This window comes from Ruditapes philippinarum, unplaced genomic scaffold (assembly GCF_026571515.1).
Source record: "Ruditapes philippinarum isolate M1 unplaced genomic scaffold, ASM2657151v2 ctg11011_1_1_1_1, whole genome shotgun sequence".
In the NCBI taxonomy this organism is placed as follows: Eukaryota; Metazoa; Mollusca; class Bivalvia; order Venerida; family Veneridae; genus Ruditapes; species Ruditapes philippinarum.
The window spans coordinates 29,286-52,149 of NW_026861895.1; the positions used below are offsets into that span (position 1 = coordinate 29,286).

Genomic DNA, 22,864 nt, shown 5'->3' on the forward strand with positions numbered 1-22,864 from the left:
ACTTTATTCCAAGTGATTCCAACAATGTTGCCAATGGGGCACCGCTCAAGCCAGTGCTAGGAGGCGTGAGGGATGTAGAACTTTTTTACTATTTCAAAAGGAATTGTGATTATATGCTTCCAGAAGATCAAACTTTTTGCTGATTTTTTATACTTCAAAACAGCAGGTGTCAAGTTCTGTGTAGCAGCCGTACTATTTCAGTGTTGTTGTTGTTGTCTTTTTTTTTACTTTCTAGACCTTTGATTCCAACACTTTTGTGTGTTGAAAATTATTAAGTACTACTCAAGCCGGTGCTATGGGGCGTGAGGGAGGTTGTACTTTATCATCATTCCTCGTGTACAGACTCGATAACAAAACAATGAGAACAAAGATCAATGCAAGGTGACATCCACGGAACGCAGTCCCCCGACACAATCAAGTCATACAAGCAAACCGAGTAAATTTTCAAGTAATTTTGTTGTTATTTATGCAAGATTTCTCAGACTTACTTATAATGCACCCGGATCATAGAATAACATTCAGCTTTATAATATATACTATAAGGAGAAAACTCGGATCATATCACATGCAGTAACAACGTATTTACAAAATTGAAATAATTTGTATAAAGTCATATGTGACATCTTATAACTGTAACGCCTTGTATATATCATGTGTTAATGCATTTTGTAGACTTGTCGATTGCGTTTTATCTTACACGTTTTTTCACGAGTCTACAGTGCATATATTTTACAAACGTTATATCACCAGTCAATGTCTCATTTCTAGTACAGTCCATATATTTTACAAATGTTATTTCACCAGTCAATGTCTCATTCCTAGTACAGTGCATATATTTTACAAACGTTTTTTTTTCATCAGTCAATGTCTCATCCCTAGTACAGTGCATATATTTTACAAACGTTATTTATGTACTGGCAGCTTAGTCTTTGCTATATATGGAAATAGTGGGAAGTAAATATTTGACAAGGTTTATAAACCAACTTGTTCTGCAAGAGAGGAAAAACAAATGATACACAAATCACATTTTGTACAATCTTTTATTAAGAAAAGTCACACATTCATGCTATCAAAACCAATCAAACAAACATGATTTATTTAATAGTACTACATTAATAACAAAAACAGTATAATGCTCTCTATGAAGCTTCCATGATAAGATCATATACTGAATACTGTTTTCCATAAACAATTCATGTTTTAGACAGTCATGTTTTGTATATATGTATATGTACAATCGACATATTCGAGCATGAACTTATCTTAACTTCATATACGGTAGTATTGTTTTAGCATAAACATGGCCAAAACAATAAATATATAAGTTACCAAGTATATGTAATTAAAGGATTATAAATGTATGAGATGGATTTAATCATACAATATTCACTAAACAGACATAGTTAATATATAATGTACAATTGACATAACATATTACAGCATGAACTTATCTTAACTTCATATAGAATTGTTTATGCATAAACATGGACAATATAGATTTGTTATGAGTACATGTAATTTGAATGTTTACAAATATACTAGAATTGTAAAATCTAGATTCCAAGTCACAAACAAACATGTCTGATGCATATGTTCACAAGACATAACAAATCTAAGCATGAAATAAAGATAAACATTCATATATCTAGTTAACAATTAATAACATCTTCATGTAATTGTATGTTTACTTATATACCAGATGAATTTTCTCTACATATACATTTAAAGTTTAAAGGCACATTTCGCCTCAGAAATGAATAGATTTTTATTTTTGTAAAAGGGCCAATATGTGTTTTATAATGTTGTACTAATATATTTAGAAAAAGTGCTATTTTTATCACCTGCCAAAAAATTGAGTTTGTTAATAGAGATGCAAAATGTAAAAAAAAATGTAATTTTGACTTCCATATATAATACTTATTCATCATAATTGTACTGGTTGCTAAAATGCAAAACAAACACAAGTTGGCTTAGATATATGGCCTATGAAAGACGTTTTGGACACCAAAAATAAAAACTTTTGAAAAATAACATTCTGCATTTTCTAAGCTTAATGGGCCTTTAAATCAAACATGAATAAATGCAAAACAAACAAATGATGGCTGTGCTATATGGACAATGAAAGACTCTTTGGACACAAAAAAATAAGCTTTTGAAAAATAAAAGTGATTGCATTTTTTAAGGCTTAATGGGCCTTTAAAGCAAACACGTATAACATTTTCAAATGTACGTATAGTCACATGTCACAAAACCTTTCTTTATGTAAAATAGTATTATCTTATTTTCATAAAAGGATTGCAATAGTATGTAATTATACAATAAACATTTATTAACATGAAATAATATGTTTACATTATGTACTAGATACATTCAATCAGAATTTCATGTTTCAAACTTTCATGTAACAAACAGACATGTGTAAACTATATTTATATATAACATATCTTAATCTTGGTATATACTAACATCAGCAAGCATAAAAATCTTACATACCTATAATAAAATATAGTTATATCTTTACTGTCTGAAAACATCTAATATATATTTTAGCATTGTCGGAACCCATACGTACAGATTTGGCTGAACTAAATTCATCACGAATGAAGTGTATTCATAACCAGTATGCTTTAATTACCCTGGATGCATTTTTAGACACAAGATTACAACATAACTTTTGAGTAATTTCATGTAACATATGTTTTACAATACATGTAAACTAACATATCATAATTATGTTAACATCAGCAGAAATATAACTTATGTATGCCTATAATGTTATAATGTCTTGGTACTAAAATATGACCAATTGTTTAATTAAAAAGTTCTAATTGAACCGTTACATAAATTATCTATGAACATAAATATCTGATAGTATATAACTTTATAAAATATGGCTGTCTGTGTGAAAGAGCATATTGACATCCGAGAGCTGGTATATATCCCTCAGGTATAGCTGAGACTTATTATATTCCTGCACTGACTTATGATGAAAACTGGAATACATCCCCCACTGGGGGTAGTCGAGAATTTATATATATCCCCCAAGGGGCAGTCAAGAACAGGTATAAACCATGCCGAGAACTTATCCGAGGATTAGCTAAGAACTTGTTTTTATCCCCGTGGGGCACCTGTGAACTGGTAATATCCCCAAGGGCAGAAAGAACTGGTATATATCCCTGAGGGACAGCTGAGAATTGGTATATATCCCTGAGGGACAGTTGTGAACAGGTATATATCCCTAAGGGACAGCTGTGAACAGGTATATATCCCTGAGGGACAGCTGAGAATTGGTATATATCCCTGAGGGACAGCTGAGAACTGGTATATATCCCTGAGGGACAGCGAGAACTGGTATATATCCCCAAGGGACAGCAAGAACTGGTATATATCCCTGAGGGACAGCTGAGAATTGGTATATATCCCCAAGGGGCAGCTGAGAACTGGTATATATCCCTAAGGCACAGCTGAGAACTGGTATATATCACCAAGGGGCAGCTGAGAACTGGTATGTATAAGGAAAATCAATGACCCCCCCCCCCTATTTTTGACCCCTGGGAATTTATTTGAACAACTTGGTAGACACTGACTAGACAATGTTTCATGCCAAATATTTAAGTTTTTCTGTAAGAAAACTTTTATGTTTTTTTCTTTCGGTTGCAATGGCAGCCAGAGTTCTGTATGGAATAAAATTTTGAAGAATTTTTAAAGTTGAATACCAAAGGATTATTTTTGTGAAGTTCTAATGAAACTGGCTTAGCGGTTTATGAGGAGATGTCGTTTAAAGTAAAAATTTACGCCGGTCGGACGCCGGACAAAAAGCGATCACAATGGCTCACTATGTCACTTTGTGACAGGTGAGGTGAGCTAAAATTCATATTTACATCTACGGTGTATAACATTTTTTGATTAAAACTTATGTTATACTGTCTATGTAGTTACAGTATATACTAGTACATATAAATTTACAGCAAGATATATCTATACTTGCTTAGTGTTTAAAATTATCATTCTAACATAAACAATAAATAGTTCACTTAAAGGAGCTCCACTGAGGTTAAACAATAAAGAATAACAAGAGGGCCATGATGGCCCTGAGGTCGCTCACCTGTATATAGCCCCCCCCGGGCCAATTTTACCCAAGGGCTTTTATTTGTTTATTTGAACAGACTTCGTAGACACCCATAAGAAGATGTTTCATGCTAAACATCTAAGTTCTAGCTCATTGGGTTTTTTAAAAGAAGATTTTTTAAGTTTTTACTATACACATATAGTTAAAAACAATAACACCCCTGGGGCAGGGCCAGTTTTGACCCCCAGGCTTTTATTTGAACAAACTTTGTAGATATTTACTTAAAGATGTTTCATGCTTAATATCTGAACTCTAGCTATTTGGGTTTTTTCAAAGAAGATTTTTAAGTTTTTGCTATACACATATAAGGAAAATCAATGACCCCCGGGACGGGGCCAGTTTTGAACCCAGGGCTTTTATTTGAACATACTTGGTAGACACCCATTAGAACATGTTTCATGCTAAATATCTTAGCTCTAGCTCTTTGGGTTCTTTAAAAGAAGATTTTTAAAGTTTTTACTATATGCATATAGGGAAAATCAATGACCCCCTGGGGCAGGGCCAATTTTGACCCCAGGGCTTTTATTTGAACAAACTTGGTAGACACCCACTAGAAGATGTTTCATGCCAAATATCTTAGCTCTAGCTCTGTGGGTTCTTTAAAAGAAGATTTTTTAAGTTTTTACTATATGCATATAGGGAAAATCAATGACCCCCTGGGGCGGGGCCAATTTTGACCCCAGGGCTTTTATTTGAACACATTTGGTAGACACTCATTAGAAGATGTTTCATGCCAAATATCTAAGCTCTAGCTCTTAGGGTTGTTTAAAAGAAGATATTTAAAGATTTTTCTTTCGGTTGCCATGGCAACCAGAGTTCTGCATGGAATTAAATTCTTTGAACAATTTTTGAAGGTGACCACCAAAGGAACATTCCTGTGAAGTTTGGATGAAATTGGCTCAGTGGTTTATGAGGAGATGTCATTTAAAGCAAAAGTTTACGGACGGACGACGGACGGACGACGGACGGACGCCGGACGTAAAGCGATCACAAAAGCTCACCCTGTCACTTTGTGACAGGTGAGCTAAAAATAGAAAAGCCAAAACTGATCAATCGGGATATTGAATAAGGAAAAAAATGATACTAAAGATATATACTCGGAATAAAATTGAAAATCGATATTAATGAAGTGTAATTTTCAGACAGACTTTAGCTATAAACATTTAAACACTGTTGACAGGACATTGTGCTTGACTATCCACAGTGATGGATAATGCAGAACTTCAAAAAGGGAACTTTTTCTGTAAAATATATATGTGCTCGGAAAGTGACTTCCTTTTACTCTCATATATGTGTGTGAAGTTCTAATCCACTCTTATACATAAAAACTTAACCAAGATTTTTTAAGTCGTAAAAGGGGAATGAATATGAGGAAAAAAATATCAGAGGTATGGGATTTGTGTTAGTCATGTTAAAGAACAAGAATGTCAATTGAAATTTTCTTTCAGTAGTTTTTTAGATACCAACTTGCACACATAAAAGTAACCTAAGTTTGACGCCAATGCGGTAAGTACTGTTATAGCATTAACTACTCATTGAATTGTCGAGCTTAAACGATTACTAGTATTTTGGAAAAACAAAGTGAGCAAATAATCTGATATTTTGCATACAAATTTTTTACATGAAAAATAATATATCTTCTTCAAATAGTATGAAACCTCAACAAAATAACTCCTGTCCTATCATGTCAAGAAATTAAGAAAATATTATCCCTTTAACGATACTGTTTGAATGATACTGACTAACAGTATTAACTTGTACACATTTATGGTTTTCCATAATTACAATTTGTAAATTTTTACAATCTTTACAATATAAAACAATCAAAGAAGGAATCTCTAAAATATAACATGTAAATGGTCCTCATCTCAATGAAACAATTTACTTGTCCTATATATCATCTAACAGGTATTTATATATACCATTCCATTGTCCTATATATCATATAACTGGTGTTGATATAAATAATTCCATTGTCTAAATATTGTATAACAGGAATTTACATATAACATTCCTTTGCTTTATATAACATATAACTGGTATTCATTTATACCATTCCATTTTCCTTTACATCTTATAACTGGTATTGATATATACCATTTCCTTTGCATATTTAACATATAATATACATATATGGTATTTTTATATACCAAACACTTGTCCTATATATCATATAACTGGTATTCATATATACCATTCCATTGTTCTAAATGTCATATAACTGGTATTTATATATACCATTCCCTTGTCTTATATACCATATAACTGGTATTGATATATACCATTCCCTTGTCTTATATATCATATTACTGGTATTTATATATACCATTCCCTTGTCCTTTATATCATATTACTGGTATTCCTTTATACCATTCCCTTGTCTTATATATCATATAATTTTTATTCATATATACCATTCCCTTGTCCTATATATCATATAACTGGTATTGATATATACCATTCTCTTGACATATTTCTCATATAACTGGTATTTATATATACCATTCCCTTATCTTATATATCATATAACTGGTATTTATATATACCATTCCCTTGTCTTATATATCATATAACTGGTATTTATATATACCATTCCCTTGTCTTATATATCATATAACTGGTATTTATATATACCATTCCCTTGTCTTATATATCATATAACTGGTATTTATATACCATTCCCTTGTCTTATATATCATATAACTGGTATTACTTTCATCAATTTCAATATTACTACAATGATCAGAAATTGATATTTAATGAACTGTTTTTGATGATTGTTATCTATCATATTGGATTACATTCATTATTTAACATATCAATATGTAACTTAAGTATTTTTTTTTGCTGATAATGTTTATTTTAATAATTATGTCTTTTATCATGAAATAATTTAGATTATTAGCACTATGTTAACTGCATGTATTCTATCTCACTATGTTAAACATTCAGATCATTTTTTTTGTTGAAAATGAAAAAACCAAATTATCAATCTCTTTTTAATAATTTAGTTTAAACACTTCATGTGTTCTAAATTGATACTTTTATCCCCTTTTTGTTGAAAATTCAAACAAATCATCTCTTTTAACATGCAATAATTTATGTTTACTACAAGTTTACTTTTTTTGTTGAAAATACAAACCAAATAGTATCATCCTGTTTAACATGAAATAACTGATCCTTATCTTTTACATACTGTATAGCATCATTTCCCTTCGCTCCTCTAAGTCCTTCATATATCACTGTTTAAACATACCATCATTAAAACTCTTTCACCAAACTCCCCGTTTATATCAAGTGCTCTAAATCTCACAAAATACAGTGTGAGGACTTAGAGGGAAAACTATCAACAAACCCTTTTGGGCCCTGTTGTCCCAAAATCCCTTTTGACATAATAAAGCTTAATGTTCTTTTAAAATCTTCAATTTTCTAAAGGTTTAAAATTTTATTTATTGTCAGTAACCCCACAATACTGGGAAAATCCCAAACTTACTGAATTGTTTTTAACAATGGTTTAAAACCTTTACTAGTCTTTTTTGTTAAAAGTTGGGATAAAATAATTTTAGATATTTGGTATACCCATTACAAAATTCCCAAATTCCTTTTTTTTTTGTTAGATTTTCTAATAAATCCCAAAAATTTTTTAAAAACAATTTTCTATCTTTCAAAATTTTTCTAAAAAGTAAATATTTCAAGGTTTGTTAATCAGCATCTAAACACTAACAGTTTTCAAAACAAAAAAAGGTTTTCTTTAAGTTGTTTTTATGTTTTGATAAATTTACATCATGCTGGTTCCTACACATACATGCAACATTATCAAGATGTATTTGTTCAAGATGACTGGTTCTCTCAAGAAAATTACAAAATGTAGTAGTATCATCATGACTCATTGTTATAAGACTCATACGTATTGCTACAAGATTGATCATACTAGGTAGGTAACTAACAACTGTTTTACACACTGGGAAATACTCGTCAGTGTAAGAGACATCAAGAGACAGAGATTTTAATGTTAAAGTATTTACTTTTATTGTCTCAGAAACACAATTGTTTATCTCATCAATCATCTGTTCATTACTCTGTGTACTATCACTTTGTGTTTTTAAGAACGGTTGAAATTGAAATTCATATTTTATTTCAATTTTTTCAAGATGATGAAACATTGGTAAATATTTTGTAAATTTAACATTTTTTATGCCGATGTCATCTACATTAATAGACAGAACAGAGTTCCGGAACAATTTATGCTTTTTCCATAAACCCGAACAAACAATATTCCCCAATTTTAACTGGACACCCTCTTTTTAAAGGGCCAAATCTCCATATAAAAAACAGGATTTTTTCCTATACAAAATTTGCATTTTTTAATTTTTTCCAATTGACCAAAATAAACTTTTTAATTTTCCAATAATTTCAAAATAGATTACCCACCCTTTTTTGTTCTTCCCCCGAAACCCCGGAAACCCCGAGAGGGCTTTTTGAAAACCATACCATATGTAAATTTTAAACCCCTTTTTTAAAACTAATCAGGGTTTAAAACCCGTAGCAAAAATCATAAAATTTGACGTTCTAATATTATTTTCTTTTAACAAATTTCCCAAAAAAAAAATAAATTTTTGAAACTTAAACCCGTTTGTCATCTGATGCCAATTTTTTATTTAAATTTTAAAAACCAAATTTTTTTACTGCCCGCCAGAAATTCTTGCAAAATTTTTTGTGAATGAAAGAGAACAATGAGCTTTTAGGTTTGGAAACAGAAAAAGAAGGACATTTATTCTTCTGTCAAAATTCCCAGTTTCAAACATGTTTCTCGCACTGCATGTGATATTTTCAAATCATCAAACAAGATTTGTCAAAATGTTAAGGGCTTATCCTTCGGATAATTGAACAATGTCTCATAAGCCAAGTGCGACACACCATATATAAGATGACTATTTAGTCTACATATCTCTTTACATCTGTTAAATACTGGGGGAGTTCAACATTTCTGAGAACTTTTCATACGTTCTGTATTATTACTTAAAGTTTTATTGATATTCCAGGTGAAATAAAAGTTCTAACATACCAGTATAAATAGCACACCTTGAGGTTTTATTGAGTTTACCATCACACCATAGACAAATCAATTGCTGCAGCATAATTGGTACCTGTTTCAGGCTAACCACAGACGGTTCTTTAAGCTCTTGTTCACACTCACTAGGATCTAATGATTCGTCCAGTGCTGTTATTGTTTTCTTAATCATTTCTTTTTCATGTCTTTCATCAAACCCTTCTAATTTCAATAATTGATGAATCTCTCTATTACTTACTCTCAAACTGTGAATTTTCCATGGCCGTGATGTAGTAACAATGGTGTATTTCTTTGTAAAGTCACGTCCAGGAAGGCCTGCCTGGAACTCATTCCTAATCTCACTGTCAAAAGACCATTCATCTAAACCATCAAGCAAAATAATCATCTTTTCAGAATCATTTTCCAGAAGTTTACCTAATTTTTTTATCTTATCATATCGCATTTCAAGCATATCTTGGATACTTCGGATCTTTATGTTATGTCTTAGAGAAATATAAAACATGAAATCAAATTTCTTCATTTCATTGACTCCTTCAAACTCATCATCTTTATTGTGTCCATCACTGTGTGCCATACACCAACAGTTGATCAAATATTTACAGAAACTACTCTTACCAGACCTGCATCTCCAACAACATAAATAAATTTCTGGGGTTCTCCGTTCTTTGTGAAAATCTCTGACATGGACTCTATTTCTTTCTCCTCAGACTCCCTTCTGTTCTTTTCTATCTTATTTGTTATAGTGGGTCTTATATAAATGTCACTGAAGTTATAATTTTCTTCATCTGGTTGTAAAGGTATTGCTGATACTTTAAGTACATCACTGCGATAATGTTCCATCAATTGAGTACGACAAACTGAAAATTTATTGAGCAGTCCTTAAACTCAGAAATACTTACAAATAATCTTAATAAAAACATCCTCACATCAAGATCCTAAAAGGATAAAGTACATTTTAAGAGTCAACGTGGTGACCTTAACGTTGAGCTGTTGAGGCAGTAGCCTTGTTTCAGCACATTGCCATAAGGTGATCAGTGCCAAGTTTGTAGAAAATCCTTGGCAATTGTAGAATTTATAAAGCAGAAACGAAAATGTTTGATATATGACTTTTGATCTTTAAGTGTTACCTTGACCTTGAACTGGCACAACTGTGGCATGGCTTTTCATGTTGCTGTAAACAGTTATGCCAATTTAAAACAAGAGGGCCGTGATGACCCTGAAATCGCTCACCTTTATTTACCCGGGGCGGGGCCAGTTTTAATCCAGGGGCTTTTATTTGAACAAACTTGGTAGACACCCATTTGAAGATGTTTCATGATAAATATTTAAGCCCTAGCTCTAAAAAGATTTTAAAGTTTTTACACTATACATATAAGGAAAATCAATGAACTCCGGGGCGGGGCCAATTTTTACCTCAGGGCCTTTATTTGAACAAAAATGGTATACATCCATTAGAAGATGTTTCATGCTAAATATATAAGCTCTTGCTGCAAATGTTTTTTAAAAGAAGATTTTTAAAGTTTTACTATATACATAAAAGGAAAAACAATCACCCCTGGGGCGTGGCCAATTTTGACCCCAGGCCTATTATTTGAACAAACTTGGTAGACACCCACTAGAAGATGTTTTATGCTTTATAGCTAAGCTCTAGCTATTTGTTTTTTTTAAAGAATATGTGTTTACTATATACATAAAGGGAAAAACAATGACCCCCTGGGGCAGGGCCAATTTTGACTCAATGGCTTTTATTTGAATAAACTTCGTAGACACCCTCTAGATGATGTTTCATGCTTAAAAGCTAAGTTCTAGCTATTTTGTTTTTTTTTAAAGCAGATTTTAAAATTTTTACTATCTACAAATAAGGAAAATCAATGACACACCCCCTGCCTGGGAGGGGCCAATTTTGACCCAAGGTCATTTATTTGAACAAACTTGGTAGACACTGAAATAGATGATGTTTTTTATGGGGCCAAAAATTTAAGTCAGGTCTTACGGGGTTTTCTAAAAAAAGATAAGTTTTTTTTTGGGTTGGGCATGGCAACCAGAGGGTTTTTGTTGGAAATTAAAATTTTTTGAAAAAATTTTTAAAGTTGGGCTAAACCCAAAAAAACAATTTTTCCCGTGGGGGGGATTTTAAAATTTGGGTTAAACGTTTAATGAGAAAGTTTGTTTAAAGTAAAAGGTTTTCGGGCGGAAAGAAGGGCGGGGCATACGGGCCCGGGCGGGGAAAAGGGGATTTACAAAAATCACCAGTTTACTTTGTTGCAGGTGAAACTAAAAATCCTTTAAAGGAATTTTTAGGATGCATAAAAGGGAAAAGGACAATGTTTATATTTTTACCTTTGCCTCCCAAAAATGACCCTTTTACCTTTTTCAAACAAACAAGACATTGATTTTGCACATTGCCTTGTTGAGGCATGTTTAAGGAAAATCACACTCGGGGTATAGAATTTATAGAAAAAAAGAAAAAAAAGTTTGATGTTTGGCATTTGTCCTCCAAGTGTAATATTGACCTTGAGCTGGTAATGTGGTGGCATTGGTTCTGCAGGTAGACAGGTTGAGGTAAGCATTTGAAGAAAATCTTATATATAGGATTAATAGAGCGGGCACAATGGAAACAGATAGTCGGAATGACTGACCTAATGATGCCGCAAAGTAATTCCAGTATAGACCCTTTCATCTTAGCGATAAAAGTTAGGGAATAGTTACTTTCCTTACTGGACGTGGCGTAAATGGGGGATTATACTATACAGACCGCGTTTAATGTTAGCTAATTGAAAAGTTAAATGCGTAAATACTGATCGTTTAATTATGATTATAACATGACAAAAATACTTATGAATACATAAATTCAATATCAAGACAATAAAAAAATAACAAGAGCTGTCGGTAGGACAGCAACGCTCGACTATTCTTAGTGCTTGATAGTAAAAAAAGCCTTGATTAAAAGGTAAAATTTTCTATGTAAAGAAAAAGGCAATTTTTTTCTTTAAATCCATATTACAGTTATAAGCCTTGGAGAGAGTCCTATTATGCTATTAAAGAGTATAAAATTTCAACATGTTTCAAACATTATGTCAATGAACTTTGAAAATATTTGAGGTATTACAAAAACTTTAACGTAAAATCTAAGTCAAAAAGGGGCATAATTCTGTCAAAATGCTTGATACAGTTACCTATTCCTGTCTACAAGTTTGGGTCATGATGGTGAACAAGTGTGCAAAGTTTCAAAGCCATATGTCAATGGACTTTGAAAATATTTGAGGTAGATCTATTACAAAAACTTTAACGTAAATTCTAAGTCGAAAAAGGGGCACAATTCTGTCAAAATGCTTGATAGAGTTACCTCCTTCTGTCTACATGTTGGGGTCATAATGGTGAACAAGTGTGCAAAGTTTCAAAGCCATATGTCAATGGACTTTGAAAATATTTGAGGTATTACAAAAACTTTAACATAAGTGGTTACGCCGACGCCGACGCTCGGGTGAATACAATAGCACTACTTATTCTTATCGAATAGTCGAGCTAAACAAGAGGGCCATGATGGCCCTGAAGTCGCTCACCTGTATATAGTCCCCCAGAGTGGGGCCAGTTTAAACCCCAGGGCTTTTATTTGAACAAACTTGGTAGACATCCATTACAAGATGTTTCATGCTATACATCTAAGGTCTAGCTTGTTGAGTTTTTTAAAAAATGATTTTTTAAGTTTAAACTATACATATATAGTTCAAAGCAATGACACCTCTAGGGCCAGTTTTGCCCCCAGGGCTTTTTTTATCAAACCTTGAAGACACTCACTACAAGATTGTTCATGCTTAATATCTAAACTCTAGCTATTTGTTGTTTTTTTCAAAGAACATTTTTAAGATTTTGCTATACACATATAAGGAAAATCAATGTCCCCCGGGGCAGGGCCAATTTTGACCCTGGACTTTTATTTGAACAAACCTTTAAATTTTTGCTTTACGCATAAATAAAATCAATATCCGCCCCGTGGCAAGAAGATTTATAAGTTTTTACTATATGCATAAAGGGAAAATCAATGATCCCCTGGAGCGGGGCCAATTTTGACACCAGGGCTCTTATTTGAACAAATGTGGTAGACACCCATTAGAACATGTTTCATGCTAAATATCTTAGCTCTAGCTCTTTGGGTTCTTTAAAAGAAGATTTTATAAGTTTTACTTATATGCATATAGGGAAAATCAATGACCCCCAGGGCAGGACCAATTTTAACCCAAGGGCTTTTATTTGTACAAACTTTGGTGAAACACATTAGAAGATGTTTCATGTTTTATATCTTAGCTCTAGCTCTTTGGGTTCTTTAAAAGAAGATTTTATAAGTTTTACTATATGCATATAGGGAAAAACAAAGACCACCGGTGCGGGGCCAATTTTGACCCCAGGGCTTTTATTTTAACAAACTTGATAGACACTCACTAGAAGATGTTTCATTACAAATATCTAAGCTCTACGTCTTTGGTTTTTTTTTTAAAGAAGATATTTTAAGTTTTTTTCTATCGGTTGCAATGGCAACTAGAGTTATGCATGGAATTAAATTCTTTGAAGAATTTGTAAAGGTGACCACCAAAGGAACAGTCCTGTGAAGTTTGAATGAAATTGGCTCAGCGGTTTATGAGGAGATGTCATTTTAACCCTTTACCTCATATATACGCGATCAACACACTTTCGACCCCCCTTTTTTAGGCCTCAAATAGTGACAAAATGTCCTATTTGGGCCCCAAAGACATGTTTTCGTTTGAGAAATGTTGCTAAAAAAATTAAGCACTTTTTCGGCGCCGCCCCATCCAAAAGATACATCAGGGGGTTGCCAGAAGGGGAATGTGCCCCCTTCTGTTAGGGGGGTTTGAAGGGGGGCGGAGTCCCCCTCATCGTCAAAAAAATTTTGGACTTGTGAGAGGCTAAAAATGACCCCAGGTCGATCATGCTGTAACGTGTAACCAACGCTGAAAAGCCTTTGACTCTATCTCAATCCCTTGAGAAGTTGCAGCAGTTTGAAATAAATTTTGATGGAAAAAATCGAGGCAAAATAGTGATTTTTGGTAATTTTGAGATTACCCCTCGTTGCCATGGTAACAGGAAATTTAAAACTGAGCACGTCGTTACAACGGCAATGGTCCAGTCAACATTTGTTCCAAGTTTGATTAGTATTGAAGCATTTTTCATAGTTTCATAGCACTTTGAACTTGTAACAGGAGGCTTTTCAGTGATTATATATGTACATATAGTGAAAATCAATGACCCCCGGGGCAGGGCCGATTTTGACCCCAGGGCTATAATTTGAACAAACTTGGTTAGGGTCTACCAGACAACTTACAGTAAAAACATTTTTAAACTAGAAATGTGTCCATAGGACACGGATGCCCCCACACGCCACTGTTCTGTCAATCCTATGACTCTAGGTCAAATATTTTTTGGACTACATGTGCCAAAAATCAACAAAGGGCCATAATTCTGTTAAATTTGTTCGCAGCAAAAATTCCTTCCTTTACTACCATCTACACATAAAGGTTGTTCATCCCTGGAAGTTTAAGCAAAATCTGTCATCCAGTTTAAGAGGAGTTGCGTTCACAAAATTTCTACATAGTATATAATGAAAAATCAACAAAGGGCCATAATTCTGTTAAATTTGGTTGCAGCGAAAATTCCTTCCTTTACTGCCATCTACACATAAAGGTTGTTCATCCCTGGAAGTTTAAGCAAAATCTGCCATCCAGTTTAAGAGGAGTTGCATTCACAAGATTTCGGGACGTACGGACTGACGGACGGACTGACGGACGGACAAGTGCAACGCTATATGCTCCCACATTGTGGGGGCATAAAAAAAATCTAGCAATTGACAAATGCTAGAGGTTAGATATTTGCATAAAACATTGTGTAGTGAACCTCTAGCAAGACTGTTTAAATTATAGCCCTGGGGTCAAAAATGTCCCCGCCCCGGGGGTCATTGATTTTCAATATATACATTTAGTAAAAAATTAAAAACATCTTATTGTCTGAAGGTACAAGACTTAGAGCTTTAATATTTGTTAAATGATATCATCTATAGGTACTCTACCGAAGTTATTCAAATTTTGCCTCTAGTGTCAAAATTAGCCCCTCCCCGGGGGCCATAGGTTTTCTTTATATGTATATAGTGAAAACTTAAAAAAAATCATCTTCTCTAAATTTACAAAGGCTAGAGTTAAGATATTTTGCATGAAACATTGTGAAGTAAACCTCTACCAAGATTGTTCAAATTAAAGCCCTGGGGTCAAATTTGGTTCCGCCCCAGGGGTCATTGATTTTCATTATGTACATATAGTAAAAAAAAATATTTTGTCTGAAGGTACAAGGCATAGAGCTTTGATGTTTGCTTTATAATATCCTCTATAGGTCCTCTACCAAAATTGTTCAAATTTTTCCACTGGTGTCAAAATTGGCCCTGCCCAGGGACAGTGATTATGAGCTAATTATGTACACATAGTAAAAACAGAAAATAAAACAAATGTTTTCTTAAAGGGAGAAAGAATAGATTTAACCACTAATCTGATAATAAGAATAAGATAGGTCAGGGATCTATGCATTATGACAATCTTCAATTGTAAAGAAACAACAAAAATCTGTTCCTACACTACTATTTAGTGTTGTATTAATGCGGTGGCATAGCATTTTTCTCAAATGCAATCTTGTTGAAACCTAAAATATCTCTTGGCATATCATATATTAGCAGCAAAAACATAATTATCTACATCTCTGGTATAAGCAAGTTAGTACAATTTAACTGCCTGGTAAAACACGGTGCGACAATTTCCATTATTTAGAATCAAACGAAAATAGTAACCATGATCAGTTAACCAGCCATTTGGTCTAGTATTAAATCAAATCGTTAACCTTATTATAGTAAACATTTTTATTCATTGCACTATCCTTTTTATGTAATATCTTATTCAATTACACAAACTATTGGCAATTTCAATCTGCCAATCTTACAAGAAAGGTTTAAGATGTTTATATCCATCTATTAATGTACTTAATCGTATCGACAATGTCCTACGTATCCCACAATGACGTCATCAAAGGGCGACAACTTGAATACGGTCTTAAATGAAAGGGTCTATAGCACCAACCACATTATGTGGTAGGGTATAATGCAAAAATTAAATAACATTATTAATTCAATGATATTATATGATCCGGAGTACTAAATCATTATATAAATTTCTTAAATGATAAAGTAACTATGATCTATGTTTTGTTTTTATATTAATTACAATATCATACACTTGTATGTACACCATCAAAACAAATATTAACTTACCTAACTTGGTTTGCTCATACTCTGTCTGACTTTGATCTGAAGAAGTTTGTGTCTTAATTTTTGCCATCTCCTACAAAAACAAATCATCTTCTTTACTCCAAAAAAAAAAGACATTTTAGTTCAAAACTAATCAACAAGATGTTATTAAGATGTAAGTATTAATAGTATTTAATACCCAAAGGTATGTGCAGAATTGTGTACATATTTTTATTTTATTTTTATATTTTAGCAAAATAATCACCATGATCATATTTAATCACTCGCCCAATATTCTTTGTAAGAAAATGCTCTGCAATTAAGGAGTAGGTCATCGGGTCACATTTTATATTCTTAAAGAAAATTAGAAATGTGTCCATAGGACATGGATGCCCCCACACGCCACTGTTCTGTCAATCTTATGACTCTATGTCAAATATGTTTTGGACTACATGTGCCACAAGTTGAAAACTAAAAATCAACAAAGGGCCATAATTCTCTTCAATTTGGTCGCAGCAAAAATTCCTTCCTGTACAACCATCAACACATTAAGGTTGTTCATCCCTGAAAGTTTAAGCAAAATCTGCCATCCGGTTTAAGAGGAGTTGCATTCACAAAATTTCTACATAGTATCTAGTGAAAAAATCAACAAAGGGCCATAATTCTGTTAAATTTGGTCGCAGCAAAAATTCCTTCCTTTACTACCATCTACACATTAAGGTTGTTCATCCCTGTAAGTTTAAGCAAAATTTGCCATCCGGTTTAAGAGAAGTTGCGTTCACAAAATTTCTACGTAGTATATAGTGAAAAAATCAACAAAGGGCCATAATTCTGTTAAATTTAGTTGCAGCAAAAATTCTTTCCTTTACTACCATCTACACATTTAGGTTGTTCATCCCTGTAAGTTTAAGCAAAATCTGCAATCCGGTTAAAGAGGAGTTGCGATCACAAAATTTCCACATAGTATCTAGTGAAAAAATCAACAAAGGGCCATAATTCTGTTAAATTTAGTCACGGCGAAAATTCCTTCCTTAACTATCATCTACACATTAAGGTTGTTCATCCCTGAAAGTTTAAGCAAAATCTGCCATCCGGTTTAAGAGGAGTTGCATTTACAAAATTTCTACATAGTATATAGTGAAAAAATCAACAAAGGGCCATAATTCTGTAAAATTTGGTTGCAGCAAAAATTCCTTCCTTTACTGCCATCTACACCTTAAGGTTGTTCATCCCTGTAAGTTTAAGAAAAATCTGCCATCCGGTTTAAGAGGAGTTGCGTTCACAAAATTTCTACATAGTATATAGTGAAAAAATCAACAAAGGGCCATAATTCTGTTAAATTTGGTCGCAGCAAAAATTCCTTCCTTTACTACCATCTACACATTAAGGTTGTTCATCCCTGTAAGTTTAAGCAAAATCTGCCATCTGGTTTAAGAGGAGTTGCGTTTACAAAATTTCTACATAGTATCTAGTGAAAAAAATCAACAAAGGGCCATTATTCAGTTAAATTTAGTCGCAGCAAAAATTCCTTCCTTTACTACCATCTACACATTAAGGTTGTTCATCCCTGTAAGTTTAAGCAAAATCTGCCATCCGGTTTAAGAGGAGTTGCGTTCACAAGATTTCGGGACGTACGGACTGACGGACGGACAAGTGCAACGCTATATGCTACCACATTGTGGGGGCATAAAAATTGTTTCGAAGTGGTACAAATTTGAAGCTAAAATTATCAACATGATTATCAAAGTTTATAGTTCTATACCTTATCTTATATTAAATATAACTAGAACTGCCACCATCATGGCGTGAATACCCCCGCATACCACATTGTCAGAATCAACAGTGGCCATTTAGAGCTCAAGGACAACCTCCCTGCCAAATCCGAGGTTACTAAATTCTGGAAACAAAGTGATCCCTCGGAAGCATTAATCCCAACAAAATTACATAAGAATTGCAGACTCGGTTTGATTAAGTCTGTACATGAGAGATAATGAATAAGTGCAACAACCCTCACGCCCCCTAGCACCGGCTTGAGCGGTACTCAATTCTCAACACTTAAAAGTGCTGGCATCAATGATCCCGAAGGACCAGAAAATATAACAACACTGATGTGAAGCCATGCATTGAAGCACGTACTAAGCCAGTGCATTGCTAAGTTATGTATTCTACATGCTTCAAATGTGAAAATGTCAAAATCAATACATTGCGGACAGGACATTTTTTAGCAATTGAGAAGAAAAGCTTTTTATTTGTCAAGGTCCCTGTGACCTTGACCTTTGACCTAGTGACCTCAAAATCAATAGGGGTCACCTTATAGTCATGATCAACCTCCATGTTGAATATAAAGTCTGTGGGTCAAAGGAATCTTAAGTTATAGGGCGGACAAGCTTTTTGAAGTCAAGGCCCCTGTGACCTTGACCTTTGACCTGGTGACTTCAAAGTCAATAGGGGTCATCTACTAATCATGACTAAGCTCCATGCCAAATATGAAGACTGCGGGTCAAAGGAATCTTAAGTTATTGGGCGGACCAGCTTTTTGATGTCAAGGCCCCTGTGACATTGACCTTTGACCTGGTGACCTCAAAGTCAATAGGGGTCATCTACTTATCATGACTAGCCTACATGCCAAATATAAAGACTATGGGTCAAAGGAATCTTAAGTTATTTGGCGGACAAGCTTTTTGAAGTCAAGGCCCCTGTGACCTTGACCTTTGACCTGGTGACCTAAAAATCAATAGGGTTTATCTACTAATCACCACTAACCTCAATGCCAAATATGAAGTTTATGGGTCAAAGGAATCTTAAGTTATTGGGCGGACAAGCTTTTTGAAGTCAAGGCCCCTGTGACCTTGACCTTTGGCCTGGTGACCTCAAAATCAATAGGGGTCATCTACTAATCATGAATGACCTCCCTGCCAAATATGACGACTGTAGGTCAAAGGAATCTTAAGTTATTGGGCGGACAAGCTTTTTGAAGTCAAGGCCCCTGTGACCTTGACCTTTGACCTAGTGACCTCAAAATCAATAGGGGTAATCTTCTAATCATGACTAATCTCCATGCCAAATATGAAGACTAAGGGTCAAAGGAATCTTAAGTTATTGGGCGGACAAGAAAAAACCGACGATAGGCCGGACGGACGGACAAGCTGATTCCAGTATACCCCCTTACAACTTTGTTGTGCGGGGGTATAACAAAATCTTTTTTTGGACAACAAACTCAACATTTATCAGTGCTGAATTGAGAAAACTAAGAAATGATTGAAGTAAATCCTTCAACGGGTAAAACCCTAACAAAACAAACAAGATATATTATATTATTTGACCTTTGCAAGTACATGTGTACAAATACATCATTACATTAACAATCAAAAAGAAATTTGTTTTACCTCTTTCTGTTCTGAAACAAGTGTCTCTAGAACAGTAAGTTTCTCTTTCAATTTGGCTTGCTCAATTTCCATCTCAAGTTTTTCCTTCTTTTCTTCTGTAATTGTTTTCTTTATCTCTTCAAGTTCTTTTTCATTTTCCAGTTTTCCCTTCTTTTGGTCAGACATCTTGGTTTCAAGTTCTAATAGCTTCCTCTTCAGATCATCATATTGAGTTACAGAACTTTCTGTTGATTTTAATACTTTTCCCATTTCTTCTTTGATTTGCCTCAGAATCTCTTCAAAGCTTTCAGTCGTAATAATGAAATCTTTGTTCTTCAGCTGATGAAAAAAATCAGTTTTGTAACATTTTCTTTCATAAAAATGTATCTATATGATTTATAATATTTACTTTTCTAAACAACATATTATATATAAGGTCAGACTTTATCTTAAGCCTTCAATTATATCAAGGGTTTGACGTGTTTGAAAGTTTTATGTTCTAGTGGGGGTCAAGGTATATGGTCACAGTTAATTGGAAGATAAAAATATTTTCCAGGTTTTATTCCCAAGTATGATAATCCTTTACAACCTTTTTCAATGTCCGGATATTGGAAGTAAATTTGTATTGCTATAATCCAAACTTTACCACAATATCAGAATTCAGAAGTCCTCAAAAATTCAGAGGTATGAATTATATAAAATTTAAAATTGTTCAGATTTCAAAGTTTTTGGAATTTAGAAGTTCTTTACAAACTAAGATCTCTTTTGTTTATAATTTAACATTTTATAGGTACATATATATTTTCATGTGACTTTATCAATTAACTTAAGGGAATTATTATTACCACTTCAATCTCTGTTACCTTAACTTTGTCCTGAATTAAGTGGCATGTTATCTTAAATCATTATAATTTAACTCCATAAAGACTAAAAACTGATATAATTCATTATTTACACTTACATCTTGAAGTTTTTTCACCGCTATTTGGGCATCTGATTGTTGAAATAACTCCTTACCATCTTTAAGAACTGCTATCATATCGTCAATATAAGAATTGGCCTCACTTTCTTCCAATTCCATACTGCTTGAGTGGAAAATATTATTTCTATACTGATGTACCTATTGAATAGAAAACACAGGTTCAATATTGTTCCATGCATATATAAACTGTTAAACAATCAAAATTGTTTTGTTGACACTTGTTTAGGTAATAACCTTCATAAAAGACTCAATCATGAATTATACCAGGCCTTTTTTCTTACATGTATACATTCATTGCAAATTTGGGGGAATTGTGTCTTACACTTAATTTTTGATTCAATTTAGGAAAAAAAATAATTGTGAAATTCATTAATTGTGAAAAAATATACAAGCATATAAGATGTGCAAACTCTTTAAACAAAGCTAAATAAAATATTATTACTGAAACTGGTAAGGATTCAAAAGATATCCGAAACATCAAGAACGTCCACACCAAATACAAAAAGATGGTACCTTTTTCAAATCACCGACTTCGGGATAGGGTTTTTTTTTTTGGATTGGGAAAAAGAGGACAAAGTTTGCATTGGGAAAATAAGGCCTGTATACAAATAGTGCTATATACAAATCTACAATTGTTATCAGTAAATATTAACCACAAGCCTTGTGAATTGTTACATCAAAACGTGATTGGTAAATTTCTATACATTTGTTGTGAATCCTTATATTTTCATTTTCTCTTTATTTTGATACCGAATATATTATAGGAAAATTATATCAATTCTGAGTGCATTGTTGTAGAATAATGCACGCTTCGGGCCTTCTTTGTTTATATAGAAAAATTTCCGATAGTAATAAAATAATGATTTACCTTTGAAAAAAGGTTGTCTGTTTTTATGACATTGCATTCAATGTGGCTATGAAAATACTGGTTATTTATCATTAGAATTAATAACCCAGTACAATCAGTTTCACCAGCAGATTGCTTCTGCTCGTACCCTGGAGCATTTATAAAACATTTACAAATGCTCCAAGGGTCTGTCGACCACTGTTGAGCATCGGTGATTTTCCAGTTAGGTGCAGGTGGTGGGGATGCTTGATTCTCAACAATATAGTCATAGATGGCGCCACATATGTTGTTCGGACAAGCAATTTTGCCCTTAAAGCAACAGCTGCATTTTATTTGCCCAAGAGGACAAACTTTCTTTCCATTATTCTTTTCTGACGTATGGTCTGGTTTGAGAGTTTCAACTTGACAGCTGCCACACGTCACATTTGACGGTAGTGATTGTCTAGACCGAATGTTTTGTAAGATATCCTTATGTTGTTGGTCAGCTATGTCATTACAGAATTGTGCCAGTCCCTCCTTTAAATATCCAAGTCCTAAACCAGCCTTTACCCACTGTCTGTATTTTTCCTTCTCTAACTGAAGTTGATGTGCCATCCTGATACTCTATCAATATCTAAACAAACAAAACAAAAAGATTATGTTTTCATTTTCGTTTTGGAAGAAAAATGTTTGAAAACATTTGGCATCACAGGCGCTTGTCACTTTATCAAATATTTTACATAATCAGCCTTTATTATATATATTTATATTAAGATTATAGTATATACTTAGTATATAGGCCATATAGAACATAAAAAAGTTTGCTTCAAGCACCTGTGGTTGGCATTCGATACCCGATATTTAAAAAAATGGAATAAATTGTAAACTAGTGACCATATAATTAAATGTTTTACAAATGTTCATTAATTGAACAAACATTATTTTTAAACCAGTTTCCACGCCTCCATTTGATACGTTCGATAATTAGTAATTTCCGTGCGCATGCAGTAAGAGCGTGACATACGGAAAATCCCTTCCCTGGTTTGTAGCTATTTATGTTATACTTGAAATAGAACACCCTAATTTTATGCATGGAATGCACTCATGAATGATCAATCACACGTCAGGGCTTCTTTTCCTTCTATAACAGGGACTGATATAAGGCCTCTTAACAATTCAAAAAAAAAAAAATTC

At 33.4% G+C, this 22,864-nt stretch overlaps 2 protein-coding genes and 1 long non-coding RNA gene across 4 annotated transcripts; all 3 read right to left on the reverse strand.

Moving 5' to 3' along the window:
* Positions 1 to 1,021: 1,021 nt before the first annotated feature.
* Positions 1,022 to 7,087, reverse strand: LOC132717292 (uncharacterized). The gene is made up of 2 exons (XR_009623940.1): positions 3,401 to 7,087; positions 1,022 to 2,993 (listed from the first exon to the last, which is right to left on the reverse strand). It is a non-coding gene; the product is annotated as an uncharacterized LOC132717292 (long non-coding RNA).
* A 2,021-nt stretch (positions 7,088 to 9,108) lies between these two features.
* Positions 9,109 to 20,203, reverse strand: LOC132717288 (uncharacterized). 2 transcript variants are annotated; one of them, XM_060700720.1, is made up of 3 exons: positions 19,884 to 20,203; positions 16,522 to 16,591; positions 9,109 to 10,057 (listed from the first exon to the last, which is right to left on the reverse strand). In XM_060700720.1, exon 3 carries the CDS (start codon positions 9,772 to 9,774, stop codon positions 9,157 to 9,159), a length of 618 nt encoding a protein of 205 aa, XP_060556703.1. In that variant the 5' UTR covers positions 9,775 to 10,057; positions 16,522 to 16,591; positions 19,884 to 20,203; the 3' UTR covers positions 9,109 to 9,156. Both variants share the same exon structure in this region, with proteins under 2 accessions (XP_060556703.1, XP_060556704.1).
* A 551-nt stretch (positions 20,204 to 20,754) lies between these two features.
* On the reverse strand, positions 20,755 to 22,303 carry LOC132717290 (uncharacterized). Its single transcript, XM_060700723.1, has 2 exons — positions 21,713 to 22,303; positions 20,755 to 20,982 (listed from the first exon to the last, which is right to left on the reverse strand). Exons 1-2 carry the CDS (start codon positions 22,283 to 22,285, stop codon positions 20,755 to 20,757), a joined length of 801 nt encoding a protein of 266 aa, XP_060556706.1. The 5' UTR covers positions 22,286 to 22,303.
* Positions 22,304 to 22,864: the final 561 nt, after the last annotated feature.

Coding starts and splice junctions, on each gene's coding strand:
- LOC132717288 (XM_060700720.1), bottom strand. CDS start 9,774: ATGGCACACAGTGATGGACACAATAAAGATGATGAGTTTGAAGGAGTC.
- LOC132717290 (XM_060700723.1), bottom strand. CDS start 22,285: ATGGCACATCAACTTCAGTTAGAGAAGGAAAAATACAGACAGTGGGTA. Junction 20,983..21,712: donor CAGACAACCTTTTTTCAAAG/GTAAATCATTAT, acceptor TCTATTCAATAG/GTACATCAGTATAGAAATAA.